This window comes from Leptodactylus fuscus, chromosome 5, assembly GCF_031893055.1.
Source record: "Leptodactylus fuscus isolate aLepFus1 chromosome 5, aLepFus1.hap2, whole genome shotgun sequence".
Taxonomy (NCBI): Eukaryota; Metazoa; Chordata; class Amphibia; order Anura; family Leptodactylidae; genus Leptodactylus; species Leptodactylus fuscus.
In genome coordinates this window covers 154,417,000-154,433,555 of record NC_134269.1, presented here as the reverse complement: position 1 = coordinate 154,433,555, position 16,556 = coordinate 154,417,000, and the positions used below count along the sequence as shown (strand labels likewise).

Sequence of the window (16,556 nt, the reverse complement as noted above, 5' to 3'; positions counted from 1 at the left end):
CACATATCTCCATACTTAGTTTATGAACCTGTCTAAACATTGTATTCCTTTACAGGTATGGTGGGCAGCATCTGATTTGGGCTGGGTTGTTGGACACTCATATATTTGCTATGGACCATTACTACATGGAAATACTTCAGTGTTATATGAGGTATGTCTTGACTATAGAGTGCAGATAGAAACAGTTGTATCAAAAAATATGTAGATATGTACATACCAATACATACACTCATGTAAGTCATCTGATCTAGCATTATCAAAATAGTAATGGAACCAGCTCTTTGGGTTGTTGAGTCAACATTTTATAGCATAATGTTTAAGATTGGTTGATATTAGTCTTCTGCAAAAGGTACAATACACAGCTTATATCTGTGAAATTAAGCGTGAAATAAGTGGCTATTAGAAAGCTACTTATGTAGTAAAAGTGGCTATACCAGGATAAAATATTCATGTTTGCTTGTTCCCAGAAACAACTCAACAAATCCCCATGGCTTTTTGGTATTGTAACTTAGCTCCATACACTTCAGTAGCTCACATATGCATTTCCTATTTTCTATAATTTTATGTCAGGATAGTGGAAGTCCTTCTATTCAGAAAGAAAATGCATTTATATCAGTTTTCACCTCTAATACCACTCCTGTCTGTTGTCCTCTTTTACAATAGTGACTATTCTTTTTTTTTTTCTGATACATGACTTATTTTGAGAATTTTAGATACTTTCTGCTACATTCCATTTCATTTAATTCACTGAATTTCAACATTAAGTTACATATTTTAGCTTTGTACAAACTGGGAACTCCTGGTATCTCCTGCATTTGTTTACTGGTTCAAGTTTCCTGCTATGTAACTTCCACACTAACCCATCTCATCTTATTCCCTCCTTCCTCCCATACACCCCCTCCCTGTCTCTCTAGCTAACCCGCCCACTACTAGCCCTACCCTACCTACTCAGCGCCACCCATTATATACTTACCTCTCTTCCTCCCAGGCTTCTTCCTGCAGGACAGACACTCCTTCTTTACTGGTTCTGCAGGCACGCGCTGTTCTCCCAACACTGCTCTGTGTGATGATCCACCTCTACTGCGCATGTGTGGGAGCTGCATAGTAGAGGTGGAGTATTGGCAGCAGTGCGAAGAGTGCTGATACAAGAGCGCACGCCAGCAGTCAGGAAAGAGGGAGGAGCTTTCCCACAGGAAAAAACGTGGAAGGTAAGTATGATGGAGTGGATGGGGGGGGGAGTAGTAGTGACAATCCATTTCCAAAAACGGGGAACCAGATCATCACCAGATAATCAGAAAATATCCCTGGGGTAGTCACATGACTGCCTCAGGGATATGGATAACTATACATTTTTGAGTAATTATGTTATTTAGAAAGGAAGGGGGAGGGTATTTAAATTAGTGTAGGGATTTCCAGTTCTCGCAGACAACACCTTTAAGGTGCTGTTTCTGCACACTACAAGGATGAAGTCTATTATGGGCTTTTCAGAATGCACACTTTTATTTACTGTAGTTGATTTTTTTTTGTTCTTACATATTAACTTTGTTCTACAAGTGGTTACAATTATGGCAATATTAAATATGTAGTATAGTTAAAATATGTATAGTAGTTTGTAAACATTAAGGATACCTGCCAAAACATCACGCATTGTACTTTATGCATATACTTGTTTAAATAAACAGCACATTTCTACTATAAGACTCTTTTGATGCTATGGACTGTTAAATATTAAGTGAATTCTCTGAACTACTTGTAAGCCATAGTTACTACTCTCTAAGGGGTTAATCAGCAGAGACTCACTGCTGACGGTGCGACTCATATTCTGGACTAGCAATGTACATTTATGGCATAATGAGAGAACAGGTTTAAAGCGAGTCTGTCAGCTTGTATAGTGGCTTCTACACTTTCCCAACATGTAATTCTTATTCTGCATTGCAGTTCCATTTTCCATGAAAATCAGCGTTTTCTTCTTAGACAGATTAGCTGCAGTTAGAGCCGATTATCTGGAGCAGAGAGCAAAGCCCTGGCAGGAAAAGAAAAACTTTTCAGTTACTTTGCTTAAAAATAAAACAGAAACTGGAACTGCAGTGCAAAATAAGAAAGGCATCTTTGGAAAGTGTAGAAGCTGCCCTACAAAGTATAGTCAATTAGTCATTCATTTGGTATTGATTTCCCTGCTGACAGACTCCCTATAAAGAAAGCCACTTTCTCAGGAGACCTTGCCTCTCTGCATGGTAGCTGCGCCCTTGCCGTATGGACTACATTTGATAGTACGGTCTATTCTATAAATACAGTCTGTATTAATTATGATGATTTGGCATTCAGATTACATCTTACGTCTGGAAATTTCACAAAGGGGCTCTATATTGACCTAGATTCGAGGTGGTTCTTTGATATATTTTTTTCTTTCTTTGCTCTTCAAAGATTTTTTAAGTAGATCATTTCTAATGTGGTTTAATAACCTGCTGCCGTGACATAAAACATGCAGACTTCCTGCAGATAAAAGCAAGGTACAAGGCTTGGTGTTGCTATGGAAACAGCATGCTCCGGTCGCCCTTTTCATTGGTGTCTTTGTTTATGTTAACAAAATAAAGATGTAAACCGTGATTGGGCGACTAAATATTATATTCTCTCCTTCCATTAGCAGTAACGCATAAGCTGTGCAATAGCTTTCAAGCTAGAGAAGGGCAAGACAATATAAGATGTTGCAGAATTACATTAGAATTGCACTTCTACTGTGTATTATATTATTACACTGCTTCTCCTAGTCCATTACATTCATACAGAACTCCCACTGTGTCCGCGCCACGCTTCTCCAGCACTTCTCTGCCGTATCTATTTAATGTTCAGTGTGGTACAGCAATAAAATGATTGCATGTAAATTGAGGGCTTCATGTTATTCCAACATTGAGCTTTGGTGGCGGGTAGTAGTTGCATTTGCTTTAAGATGTCTTTCTTCAAGTTCTTATACTGAATGACTTGTTCGAGGGTGTGAACACTAAAATGGAGGTGGATAATAGAGAAAATAGTCATATACAAGGAATGGAGGCTGATCAAAGTAAAGTTTTATAAATGTTTCAAAGTATAAAAAGTCATATCAACTTAACCTAAGTAGTCACGGAGGCGGGGAGCAGCTTCAGCCAAGTCACACTGTCCCCTTGTTAATCACCCCCTGGACATGACTGACATCCACCGCACAGTCCCCTGAATGCTCGATGTCATAAGAAAGATGTCAATTAGAGATGAGCGAACACTAAAATGTTCGAGGTTCGAAATTCGATTCGAACAGCCGCTCACTGTTCGAGTGTTCGAATGGGTTTCGAACCCCATTATAGTCTATGGGGAACATAAACTCGTTAAGGGGGAAACCCAAATTCGTGTCTGGAGGGTCACCAAGTCCACTATGACACCCCAGGAAATGATACCAACACCCTGGAATGACACTGGGACAGCAGGGGAAGCATGTCTGGGGGCATAAAAGTCACTTTATTTCATGGAAATCCCTGTCAGTTTGCGATTTTCGCAAGCTAACTTTTCCCCATAGAAATGCATTGGCCAGTGCTGATTGGCCAGAGTACGGAACTCGACCAATCAGCGCTGGCTCTGCTGGAGGAGGCGGAGTCTAAGATAGCTCCACACCAGTCTCCATTCAGGTCCGACCTTAGACTCCGCCTCCTCCGGCAGAGCCAGCGCTGATTGGCCGAAGGCTGGCCAATGCATTCCTATGCGAATGCAGACTTAGCAGTGCTGAGTCAGTTTTGCTCAACTACACATCTGATGCACACTCGGCACTGCTACATCAGATGTAGCAATCTGATGTAGCAGAGCCGAGGGTGCACTAGAACCCCTGTGCAAACTCAGTTCACGCTAATAGAATGCATTGGCCAGCGCTGATTGGCCAATGCATTCTATTAGCCCGATGAAGTAGAGCTGAATGTGTGTGCTAAGCACACACATTCAGCACTGCTTCATCAAGCCAATACAATGCATTAGCCAGTGCTGATTGGCCAGAGTACGGAATTCGGCCAATCAGCGCTGGCCAATGCATTCTATTAGCCCGATGAAGTAGAGCTGAATGTGTGTGCTAAGCACACACATTCAGCACTGCTTCATCAAGCCAATACAATGCATTAGCCAGTGCTGATTGGCCAGAGTACGGAATTCGGCCAATCAGCGCTGGCTCTGCTGGAGGAGGCGGAGTCTAAGGTCGCTCCACACCAGTCTCCATTCAGGTCCGACCTTAGACTCCGCCTCCTCCGGCAGAGCCAGCGCTGATTGGCCGAAGGCTGGCCAATGCATTCCTATGCGAATGCAGACTTAGCAGTGCTGAGTCAGTTTTGCTCAACTACACATCTGATGCACACTCGGCACTGCTACATCAGATGTAGCAATCTGATGTAGCAGAGCCGAGGGTGCACTAGAACCCCTGTGCAAACTCAGTTCACGCTAATAGAATGCATTGGCCAGCGCTGATTGGCCAATGCATTCTATTAGCCCGATGAAGTAGAGCTGAATGTGTGTGCTAAGCACACACATTCAGCACTGCTTCATCAAGCCAATACAATGCATTAGCCAGTGCTGATTGGCCAGAGTACGGAATTCGGCCAATCAGCGCTGGCCAATGCATTCTATTAGCCCGATGAAGTAGAGCTGAATGTGTGTGCTAAGCACACACATTCAGCACTGCTTCATCAAGCCAATACAATGCATTAGCCAGTGCTGATTGGCCAGAGTACGGAATTCGGCCAATCAGCGCTGGCTCTGCTGGAGGAGGCGGAGTCTAAGGTCGCTCCACACCAGTCTCCATTCAGGTCCGACCTTAGACTCCGCCTCCTCCGGCAGAGCCAGCGCTGATTGGCCGAAGGCTGGCCAATGCATTCCTATGCGAATGCAGACTTAGCAGTGCTGAGTCAGTTTTGCTCAACTACACATCTGATGCACACTCGGCACTGCTACATCAGATGTAGCAATCTGATGTAGCAGAGCCGAGGGTGCACTAGAACCCCTGTGCAAACTCAGTTCACGCTAATAGAATGCATTGGCCAGCGCTGATTGGCCAATGCATTCTATTAGCCCGATGAAGTAGAGCTGAATGTGTGTGCTAAGCACACACATTCAGCACTGCTTCATCAAGCCAATACAATGCATTAGCCAGTGCTGATTGGCCAGAGTACGGAATTCGGCCAATCAGCGCTGGCCAATGCATTCTATTAGCCCGATGAAGTAGAGCTGAATGTGTGTGCTAAGCACACACATTCAGCACTGCTTCATCAAGCCAATACAATGCATTAGCCAGTGCTGATTGGCCAGAGTACGGAATTCGGCCAATCAGCGCTGGCTCTGCTGGAGGAGGCGGAGTCTAAGGTCGCTCCACACCAGTCTCCATTCAGGTCCGACCTTAGACTCCGCCTCCTCCGGCAGAGCCAGCGCTGATTGGCCGAAGGCTGGCCAATGCATTCCTATGCGAATGCAGACTTAGCAGTGCTGAGTCAGTTTTGCTCAACTACACATCTGATGCACACTCGGCACTGCTACATCAGATGTAGCAATCTGATGTAGCAGAGCCGAGGGTGCACTAGAACCCCTGTGCAAACTCAGTTCACGCTAATAGAATGCATTGGCCAGCGCTGATTGGCCAATGCATTCTATTAGCCCGATGAAGTAGAGCTGAATGTGTGTGCTAAGCACACACATTCAGCACTGCTTCATCAAGCCAATACAATGCATTAGCCAGTGCTGATTGGCCAGAGTACGGAATTCGGCCAATCAGCGCTGGCCAATGCATTCTATTAGCCCGATGAAGTAGAGCTGAATGTGTGTGCTAAGCACACACATTCAGCTCTACTTCATCGGGCTAATAGAATGCATTGGCCAGCGCTGATTGGCCAGAGTACGGAACTCGACCAATCAGCGCTGGCTCTGCTGGAGGAGGCGGAGTCTAAGGTCGGACCTGAATGGAGACTGGTGTGGAGCGATCTTAGACTCCGCCTCCTCCAGCAGAGCCAGCGCTGATTGGCCGAATTCCGTACTCTGGCCAATCAGCACTGGCTAATGCATTGTATTGGCGTGATGAAGCAGTGCTGAATGTGTGTGCTTAGCACACACATTCAGCTCTACTTCATCGGGCTAATAGAATGCATTGGCCAGCGCTGATTGGCCGAATTCCGTACTCTGGCCAATCAGTGCTGGCCAATGCATTCTATTAGCTTGATGAAGCAGAGTGTGCACAAGGGTTCAAGCGCACCCTCGGCTCTGATGTAGGAGAGCCGAGGGTGCACTTGAACCCTTGTGCACCCTCAGCTCTGCTACATCAGAGCCGAGGGTGCGCTTGAACCCTTGTGCACACTCTGCTTCATCAAGCTAATAGAATGCATTGGCCAGCGCTGATTGGCCAATGTATTCTATTAGCCTGATGAAGTAGAGCTGAATGTGTGTGCTAAGCACACACATTCAGCTCTACTTCATCGGGCTAATAGAATGCATTGGCCAGCGCTGATTGGCCAGAGTACGGAACTCGACCAATCAGCGCTGGCTCTGCTGGAGGAGGCGGAGTCTAAGATCGCTCCACACCAGTCTCCATTCAGGTCCGACCTTAGACTCCGCCTCCTCCAGCAGAGCCAGCGCTGATTGGCCGAATTCCGTACTCTGGCCAATCAGCACTGGCTAATGCATTGTATTGGCTTGATGAAGCAGTGCTGAATGTGTGTGCTTAGCACACACATTCAGCTCTACTTCATCGGGCTAATAGAATGCATTGGCCAATCAGCGCTGGCCAATGCATTCTATTAGCGTGAACTGAGTTTGCACAGGGGTTCTAGTGCACCCTCGGCTCTGCTACATCAGATTGCTACATCTGATGTAGCAGTGCCGAGTGTGCATCAGATGTGTAGTTGAGCAAAACTGACTCAGCACTGCTAAGTCTCTGCATTCGCATAGGAATGCATTGGCCAGCCTTCGGCCAATCAGCGCTGGCTCTGCCGGAGGAGGCGGAGTCTAAGGTCGGACCTGAATGGAGACTGGTGTGGAGCGATCTTAGACTCCGCCTCCTCCAGCAGAGCCAGCGCTGATTGGTCGAGTTCCGTACTCTGGCCAATCAGCGCTGGCCAATGCATTCTATTAGCCCGATGAAGTAGAGCTGAATGTGTGTGCTTAGCACACACATTCAGCTCTACTTCATCAGGCTAATAGAATACATTGGCCAATCAGCGCTGGCCAATGCATTCTATTAGCTTGATGAAGCAGAGTGTGCACAAGGGTTCAAGCGCACCCTCGGCTCTGATGTAGCAGAGCTGAGGGTGCACAAGGGTTCAAGTGCACCCTCGGCTCTCCTACATCAGAGCCGAGGGTGCGCTTGAACCCTTGTGCAGCCTCGGCTCTGCTACATCAGAGCCGAGGGTGCGCTTGAACCCTTGTGCACACTCTGCTTCATCAAGCTAATAGAATGCATTGGCCAGCACTGATTGGCCAGAGTACGGAATTCGGCCAATCAGCGCTGGCCAATGCATCCCTATGGGAAAAAGTTTATCTCACAAAAATCACAATTAAACACCCGATAGAGCCCCAAAAAGTTATTTTTAATAACATTCCCCCCTAAATAAAGGTTATCCCTAGCTATCCCTGCCTGTACAGCTATCCCTGTCTCATAGTCACAAAGTTCACATTCTCATATGACCCGGATTTGAAATCCACTATTCGTCTAAAATGGAGGTCACCTGATTTCGGCAGCCAATGACTTTTTCCAATTTTTTTCAATGCCCCCAGTGTCGTAGTTCCTGTCCCACCTCCCCTGCGCTGTTATTGGTGCAAAAAAGGCGCCAGGGAAGGTGGGAGGGGAATCGAATTTTGGCGCACTTTACCACGTGGTGTTCGATTCGATTCGAACATGGCGAACACCCTGATATCCGATCGAACATGTGTTCGATAGAACACTGTTCGCTCATCTCTAATGTCAATCACTCCCACGAGGTGTACTTATCAAGGGGACAACGTGACAAGGCTGAGGCTGCTCCCCGCCCGTGTGACTACTTAGGGTAATTTACATAGGACTGTTTATGATTTCAAGCATTTTTTAACTTCACTTTGCTGCAAGACGAAGGCAACACAGGGGCTGCAATGGAAAGGGAATTACTTCATAATGCAAATAATGGGGTCAGTTGACTTTGCTAAACCACCCAACCAGTTATCTTTAAAAAATGCTAAAGTGTAACAATTGTATGTGAAGTCTCTTCTGCTGCATTAATACAACTGAGCAGTGCAAATACTTTTCATCCCTTGAGAGTAACAGAGTATTTGGGGAATAATTGCACACACATATGTCAGATGTTGGTTGGATTCCCACCAGTCTAATGTTGATGGCCAAGTATGGCACAGATGAACAATATTTTAGCCTGGTGAAAAACGTAGGTTAGGTTTAAGGCCCCACGTAGTGAGCTGCAGCCAAAAAGCACTGCGTAAAACGCATCTCGGTGTTTCCCGCATCACTTTTCACAGGAAAACGGTGCGTAAATTTTGCTTCAATTGTACCTATATGGAAACCACCAGTGTTTCCGCAAGTATGATTGACATGTTTCAATTTCCAAAAATGTGACGGTAATTGGAAATTACAGCATTTCTACTACAGGTATTTTTAAAAAATTTCTAGCGAATCCCATCTACTTTGCAGGGACTGTAAAACATCACATAGGACTTCAGCTTTAATGCTAGACTTCTTGCTCTGCTCTCAAGTGCTAATGGATTAGTACAGGGGTCCACACAACACAATCTGTAATTTCCTAATATAACAACCAGTGGCTAAAGTTCCGAATTATCATCAGAGAAACCAAGAATTTTTTTTTCCAAGCATAGAGAGTGTTTTATTGCAGTTGTCAGCGTATCTTTATTGGAGTATGTTATCATTATGAACATCTGTATGCATTATATATATAACAATTTTTCAAAACTAACGTCCACAGGGTAAGCCAGTGGGAACACCAGATTCATCGGCATATTTCCGGGTACTATCTGAGCATGGAGTCGCTGCCATGTTCACTGCTCCAACTGCAATTCGAGCCATTCGCCAGCAAGACCCAGAAGCTGCCTTAGGAAAGCAATATTCTTTGTCCAAGTAAGCCTTATTTCCCATTGGAACTGTTATAACCCACAACATAGCTATGATTTGTTTATACTTGCCATAAAATAGTGCTCATGCATTTTAATATTTCATATTGTCAGTCAGTATAACAACCAACATATAGGTCAGAATCCGTCATCTCAGTAGACATAGTGATTATTGACAAACATGCCAGCCCAATATAATAATAAGTAAAAAGTTTTACAAAAGTCAGAAATTTTTCCAGGAAACTGAAAGTCACATTCTACGTAGATGTATGGAACTTCTTTGGGGCCCTGTACAATACTTACAGGAACAAATTTGAAGTTAGATGTAAGATAATTCTGGTTTAATTTACACCAAAAATCTGGCCTACATGATATGCACCACAATTATTATGTATTTTGTACATATTTTCCTTTGCCAAACAAGGGGATCAGTTTTCGCATAAATGGTGTTTGAGTGCAGGGTCAGGTTATTAGATTAGACAAGATGCTCCCGAACTTCTACAAGATATCTCAACCCAAGACAACTAATAGGTGTCATTAACTTAGACTAGACAGTGTAAATCTACAGAAGATTTATCATGTAGCTTGAACCCCTATATAAAATTCAGAGTTAGTAAATCTGACTTATAGTGTACCAGAAAAATAAAGTGGTGACACCTTCACATGGTGTCCAAAGAAGTAGCTAATCCTAGGATAACTACAGAGCACTACAGAACTACTAATACTGTACTATACTGTGGAATGGCACTGCTATCGGCTAGTGTCAAACTGGGGTGCCTAGGGTCTCCGAGTGAAATTCATCCTGGTGGCCCACTATACAGCTATTTGCAAATGTTACCTGTTGTTCATTTGCAAATTCCTAAAATGTTTTCAACATCAATTTTTTTTTCAATATTGGATTTCTGCTTAGTCCTTCCCTCTAGTTGTTTCTGCCTTGAGTTTTCTGCCTGACTCTTGCCATGAGCTGGGCTTGGAGGTCTGAACCTATGTGCCTACAAAGCAGCAGACCTCCGACAGCTGCTGGACAATTGGTGATGATGAGGTCTCTGTATTGTATTGAAGAAGATAGGTTCCTGGGCGTAGGGCCTGACCCTGTATCTAGATGTTATCACAGCCATCAAATATGACTACAGTGCATTAAATATGGAAACTGGGCAGTTTCCTAAATAATTTACCTACTATTTTATACCAAAGCATAACAATGGTTGAGATGCTGCACGATGAGTATGTGTACAAAGTCCAATGAGTGTACTGTGACATGAATCAGGGACCCACAAAGGGTTCACCTGTCGGGCAGTCCGAGCCCACTCTCAGCCCATGTAGATTGACTGAGATATTCAGTCTATCACACGTCACATGTCTATGACATTGTACACTGAATGTGGATGGAATTTACAGCAGACCAGGAAAGCCCATTGTAGATCATTAATATTGTGGCCTGAAGCGATTAGAAGTTGAAGGAATGCTATTTTTTTTGCTTTTTTTTTCTTTGAATTCTGGAAAGAAGAGATATAGAGATTAAATGAATGGCTTCAGGAAATTATAAAGCTGTCTTTGGATGTATAAACTTGTATTTTTTACTTTTTGTGAAAAAGATAGCTGATGATAATATAAATTAACATTGTTAGTTTGCTGCAGAGTTATTTCTCAGTACAGAACAAATTGAAGTCATTGAATGCGGGAAGTTTTGGTTAAAGCCACAGAGTAGATAGTAATAGTAAGTGTCAAGGTGAAGGGATTTCAGGCCCCAAATGGATGTATCATATTGATGACCTATCCACAGGATAGACTATCAGTATATGATCTGTGGGGGTCTGTGACCCAAAACTTTCACAGATCAACTGTTCCGGCAGTCTTGGGGCTAGTTCACACAGGGGGTGGTGGGGAGGATTTTGGCACCGAGACTGGTGCGGCTCCCGACAGTCTCTGCTTCCTCCCCCCGGAGTCGGTTCAAATGAATGCTGCCGAGCCGCAGAAACCGCCTGAAGAAAGGGCAGCCCGCTTTTTTTTCCCCACTAGTGGCAAAAAGGCGCGAGTGGAGAATTTAACACTAGCGTTTCACATAGGGCTCCATTGTATGGAGGCGGATTTTGAGGTGAAATCCACGGTCAAAATCCACTCCTTAGCCCCCATGTGTACAAGCCCTTAAGAGCCAGAATAATACAATGCACTTACTGAGAAGTGGATGGGGCTGCAAAGCTGCTCCTATTACTTGAATAGGAGAGCCTGAACATGCTTCCCTGTCCACTTCTATAGCTTATGGTGCCCAGATGCTGCCAAAACGGCTGATCTGTGTGTGTGCTCTGGTGTCTGTGTCCTACAGATCACATACTGAATACCCATGAAAAATCCAATTGGGGACTGACAACCCCTTTAAACTTTGCTACATCTGTGCATGTATGTGTGTATATATGTGTATATATACATATGTAATGAGGGTTAACATAACTCACAACATTTTAATAGTGTTAAATTGACTCTTTCAGTGACTTTTGTGGTCTGGGATAGAGTATCACTGTGCAGAAAGTTATGATATATAAAATTACCATATATGAACAATACTAAAGACAACGGATTATGACGATTGCTAGAAAACAAAAAAAATATCCTGGCTGTGTTAAAGCTGAAATGATGCTTGCCATCCCAATATGTAATGAATTTACACTGATTGGAAATTGAGTTATCCGCCACTAAGTATATGTAAATGTGCTGTTTGGTTAGGGAATTGCTTAATATTTTTCTCCTTGGCATGAACGTTTGCCCTTTAGGAACATATTAGCTGGTGCGGAGAGGCAAGCTTGCTATATAAAGCTTCATATTTGTTGATGCTTCCTTAATTACAGAGGTAGAGGAATCTTCATTACTAATCAGCGGAGACACAAGACTGCTACAAGCTCGCTCACAGCAGGATTGTGCAAATTCTCTGATGGAAACTGTACAGTGATTCATTCTAGCATGGCTTATATTTCATATCATTAGAGTCTTCCCAGGAGGAGACATTGTGGGACAGACGAATTGAAAAATTGTAATTAAGTTGCTTTGCTCTTGACATCTTAAATATAGTATAAAGTTTACTACAGTTAAGGTGAAGCGACACCTGTAGATGACATTGGCTATATATAACGTATACAGCATTTTTGTGTTGTATCTTTATTACCTTATTCGTTTCCACTTTTTATATTAATTTCTGGGGATAACAAGCTGCAGCTAAGCAGGTGCCTGCTCTTACTAAGTACTTTGAGTGCCCAAGGGTGTACTGTTCTGAATGGTTGCGGGTTTGCTTGAGGTCATGAATAGCTTAATACCCCCCCAATAGACCTGTCCTAAAAATGAACATGAATATCTAGGACCTGATATCATGTATTACATTCTCAAGCAGCAGAGGGTTATAAGGTATTAATGAGCTATTAAGATCAACATCCCCGCTTCAAACCTGACGCCAAATAAAAAAAGAGAATTCCCGTTACACAAGAATCATTCTAGTTTTTGTTGGTATAAATCCATACGCAGTAACTTTCTCCTAGTGGAAGCAGCAGTAGCCAAAATTGTGTCATTAAATTCAACAGTTGTTTAAATGAAAACAAGATAATAAAAACTGAAATTAAATGAGAAACAAGAGCTTTAAGAAATTTTAAAAAAACAACAGTAAATTGGGTTGAAAGTAGCCTATGACTCTTATTGCTTAGGGGAGAGGGGATTCAAATCAAGTGGTAAAATCGCTCAACAAAATCTAGCCTGGTTAATGATGGTTTCCAAAAAAAACTTATTTAACCATGATATACTAAATAAAGACGTTTCCATCTTTTTATTTTATTTTTTAATTAGATTCCGGACTCTCTTTGTTGCTGGAGAAAGGTGTGATGTAGAAACATTAGAATGGGCCAAACTAATTTTCAAAGTTCCTGTGTTGGATCATTGGTGGCAAACCGGTATGTACTTTTTAGAATTAGATTGGACTCTGAGTAGAGTCCCATAGCTAAAAGTAGCTCTGAAAGACTCAAGAGTAACCACGAGGTTCTTTAGAAAGGGGGCAATGTAATAATAGATAAGACCTGGAGAGTATTCAGCTTCCCTTAGCAATAGTAGTTCATCACTGTTTGCTTGAACTACTAGACCCATGGGCTTTTTGGAGGAGCAGCAATATAGAGCCCAATGTGCACATTTTCTATAATATCAAGTTGAAGAACAATTCTTAGAAATGTTGTTCCTGCAAAGAATTTTCTTGAAAGTAAAACAATAAATACATATTTCTTCCTGAGATTGTATATATGTGAGGTTAATGGTTGAGCTCTGAACAAGGTAATTAGGTGAAGAGCTACATACCTGGACGGAGCTGAGAGCCGTGAGGTCAAAGGTGGTCAGAAAGAAGTCTTGGATCTTAAGCAAGCTTCGGTCAATAGTCTTATGAATTCATGGCTGCAAACTCAAAGGTCAAACTGAGTTCAGATACAGGAACACAAAAACAAAACTTAGTTTTTACTGAATATTGTATATTTACTAAAATTTCTATTAAAAGATGATGTAAGTGATCTGGAAACCGCCCCATTCTTGCCTATACTTCTCAACCATTGGAATTATTTTTTAGGGAGAAATGAACCAATGGCCTGCATACCATGGATACATTTTTCAAGTCTCTCCCCCTTATTAAATCTCATGCCCCCTATTTGCAGGTCAAAGAATCCAGATAAAATAATGTAGCATGCTGTATTATTTTGTTCAGTAAAATGCCAGGCTCATTCTGCTGCTTCTCATAGTATAATGCCACTTTGTGGCTTTCACTCGGTATAGCTCCACCTTGTGACCCCCACACAATATAATGACCCCATAGTGTTCACCACACAGTATAATGCCTCCATAGTGACCCTCAAACAGTATATTGTTCCTATAGTTGCTCCTATACAGTATAATGCTTCCTTAGTGACCCCCATACAGTATATTGTCCATATAGTGACCCACGCACAGTATAGTGCCCCCATAGTGGCCCCTACACAGTATAATGCCATTGTTTTATGTTTATTACATCTTGAGATGCTTTTGACTTTAGAAGAGACATAAATAATGAGACCGGTAGCTGTTCTGTCCCGTAGATCTGATAGCCTGCGTAATCCATTCACAGTGCAAGGTTGTCCGATCAACAAAATTCATTATTTATGACGTCTCCTCTGATCTTTGGATCATCAGTCTTGGCCGTGCCTTGTCTTGCAGATGTAATTTTATAAAATCTTTAGTAGTTTAATGGTGAAATGATGGGTAATGTGAGGTTTATATCACATTGTGGGTAAAGAATAGAAAACCTAATTCTAGCATGGAAGTGAATGCTCCTTTTATGCAGATTTGCATTGAGAATTACCTTAGTTACATATTTCCCAAGCAAAATCCAGATGATCAGCTTAAATGTAAATCTTCATCTGCAGTCTAATCTGCTTACTGGAGACAACGCTTGAACACAAACCATTATTGTTTATGGGTAAAGTCATATTGTAGAAAATTGGATTTAAAGTGTTAGAATTCTTAATCTTAAGTCACTGAAACAAACTTCTGAGAACCCAAAATAACAGAGACTTTCTTGTCAGCTGCCTCTCTACAGTCAAGTATTTTACAGGTTTTATTCTTTTGCATGCTAGTTCCATTGGATTAGGTGACTGCAAGACAACATGTATAGGCTCCATTCAGATGGGGGTTTTTTTACATCCGCTAGCACACCCGTTGAATGGATGCAAAAAAGGTTTGCAAACGGTTGGCCGTCCATTTACATAAATATCGATGTTTAAAAAATATATATAAATTTTTTTTGGATGGGCAAAAAAATATGGTATGCTAAGTTTTTCTGTCCTTCAAAAAAAACAACAACACAGAAATTGATAAGTTTTTTGGATTATTAATATCTGTGTAAATGGATGGCCATGTATTTCCATGTGTTAAACAGATGTGCTAATTGGAGGTAATAAAAGTGATAGTCCTATACTTGTAGATGTGTATAATTCCTTATTGACAAACCTTGTTAATTTAGTAAAATGCAAAAAAAAAAAAAAAAGAACAGAATTAAAAATAATCAAAGATGAATCAAGAAGCCCATACTTATCCATATCCACACACACCATTGCAATACTATGCATGACACATCGGCAGGTGTTCAGGTATTTATATGATATGTTCTTGAAATATAGAATGTATATTACCCCAAATATATAATAATTATTCCCTCCCCATCAGTCAGTAATTTTTGCCTGTTCTAATCTGTCTCTATCTGATTTTGTGTAATTTTCTCTAATGTAATTTCTGCTCCTGAATGGATGTCTTCCCTTGTGTCTAATGTTGACAGGTAAAACACTTACATTTAAAGTAACATCTTTGTCAGTGATGGACAAACCTTGCAAGATTTGTTTCGAGGCCTAACTGCAAATTTCAGTTCTGAACTGAACTTTTATGGTCCAATCTGAAATTAGTGTTATTATATAGAGATGAGCGAGTAGGTATTCGATCGAGTAGGTATTCGATCGAATACTATGGTATTCGAAATACTCGTACTCAATCGAGTACCACTCGCTATTCGAATGGAAAAGTTCGATGCAGAACCAGCATTGATTGGCCGAATGCTATACAGTCGGCCAATCAACGCTGGTTCTTCTCCTACCTTTAGAAGTCTTCTCCGTGCAGCTTCCCCGCGGCGTCTTCCGGCTCTGAATTCACTCTGCCAGGCATCGGGCCTGGGCAGAGCCGACTGCGCATGCCCGCTTGTAGTGCCTACCCCTGCGCATGCCCGCTTTGCCTACCCCTGAAACGAGCATTTTCCTCCCATAGAGTATAATAGGGTTCGATATTTGATTCGAGTAGTCGAATATTGAGGGGCTACTCGAAACGAATATCGAATCTCGAACATTTTACTGTTCGCTCATCTCTATTATTATACTTTGGGGCCTCTTCAAAACAAAAACATAGGTGGATAGGGAAAACGTATTGTGCAGAGCTTTTAGGCCCCATACACATGTCCCTAGTTGTTCTCAGTATATTGTCCACAAATGCAGATAGTATATGAACGCATACACACATCCATAGTTTTTACTGATCAGTGTCCAGCCCGTAGAAATGATCTGCAAAATATGGAGCAGGTCCTATTCCTTTTTGTATTTGTGGCACAAACTCACACATACAAGTGTAGGGGATCATAGTAGACTTTTTGCGTATCTGTGATTGTAAATGACATACTGATGCAAAGTGGACGTATTTTTTGGGGATCAGTGTTTGCAGACAGTAAAAACCACTATAGTTGTGTGCATGTAGTCCTAGGATTGAAGGAGTAACAAGCAAGTAGTATAACAAAAAAAAACAAAAAACGTAAGTACATCTTTGTGTATTTAAGATCTTTGGGATATGGAGTACAGTAGTGCTACATACATGTCTATGAATGTCTTATTAAAGCTCTGAACAACATGGAGGTCATATGGAGCAGTAACATAATA

At 42.1% G+C, this 16,556-nt stretch overlaps 1 protein-coding gene across 1 annotated transcript in view; it reads left to right on the top strand.

Moving 5' to 3' along the window:
• ACSS3 (acyl-CoA synthetase short chain family member 3) overlaps positions 1 to 16,556 on the top strand; it is a 52,124-nt gene that overhangs the window by 25,627 nt on the left and 9,941 nt on the right. The window contains exons 7-9 of the mRNA XM_075274527.1: positions 56 to 151; positions 8,952 to 9,103; positions 12,922 to 13,025. Coding sequence (XP_075130628.1) covers positions 56 to 151; positions 8,952 to 9,103; positions 12,922 to 13,025 — 352 coding nt within the window. The remainder of the gene's footprint in view (positions 1 to 55; positions 152 to 8,951; positions 9,104 to 12,921; positions 13,026 to 16,556) is intronic.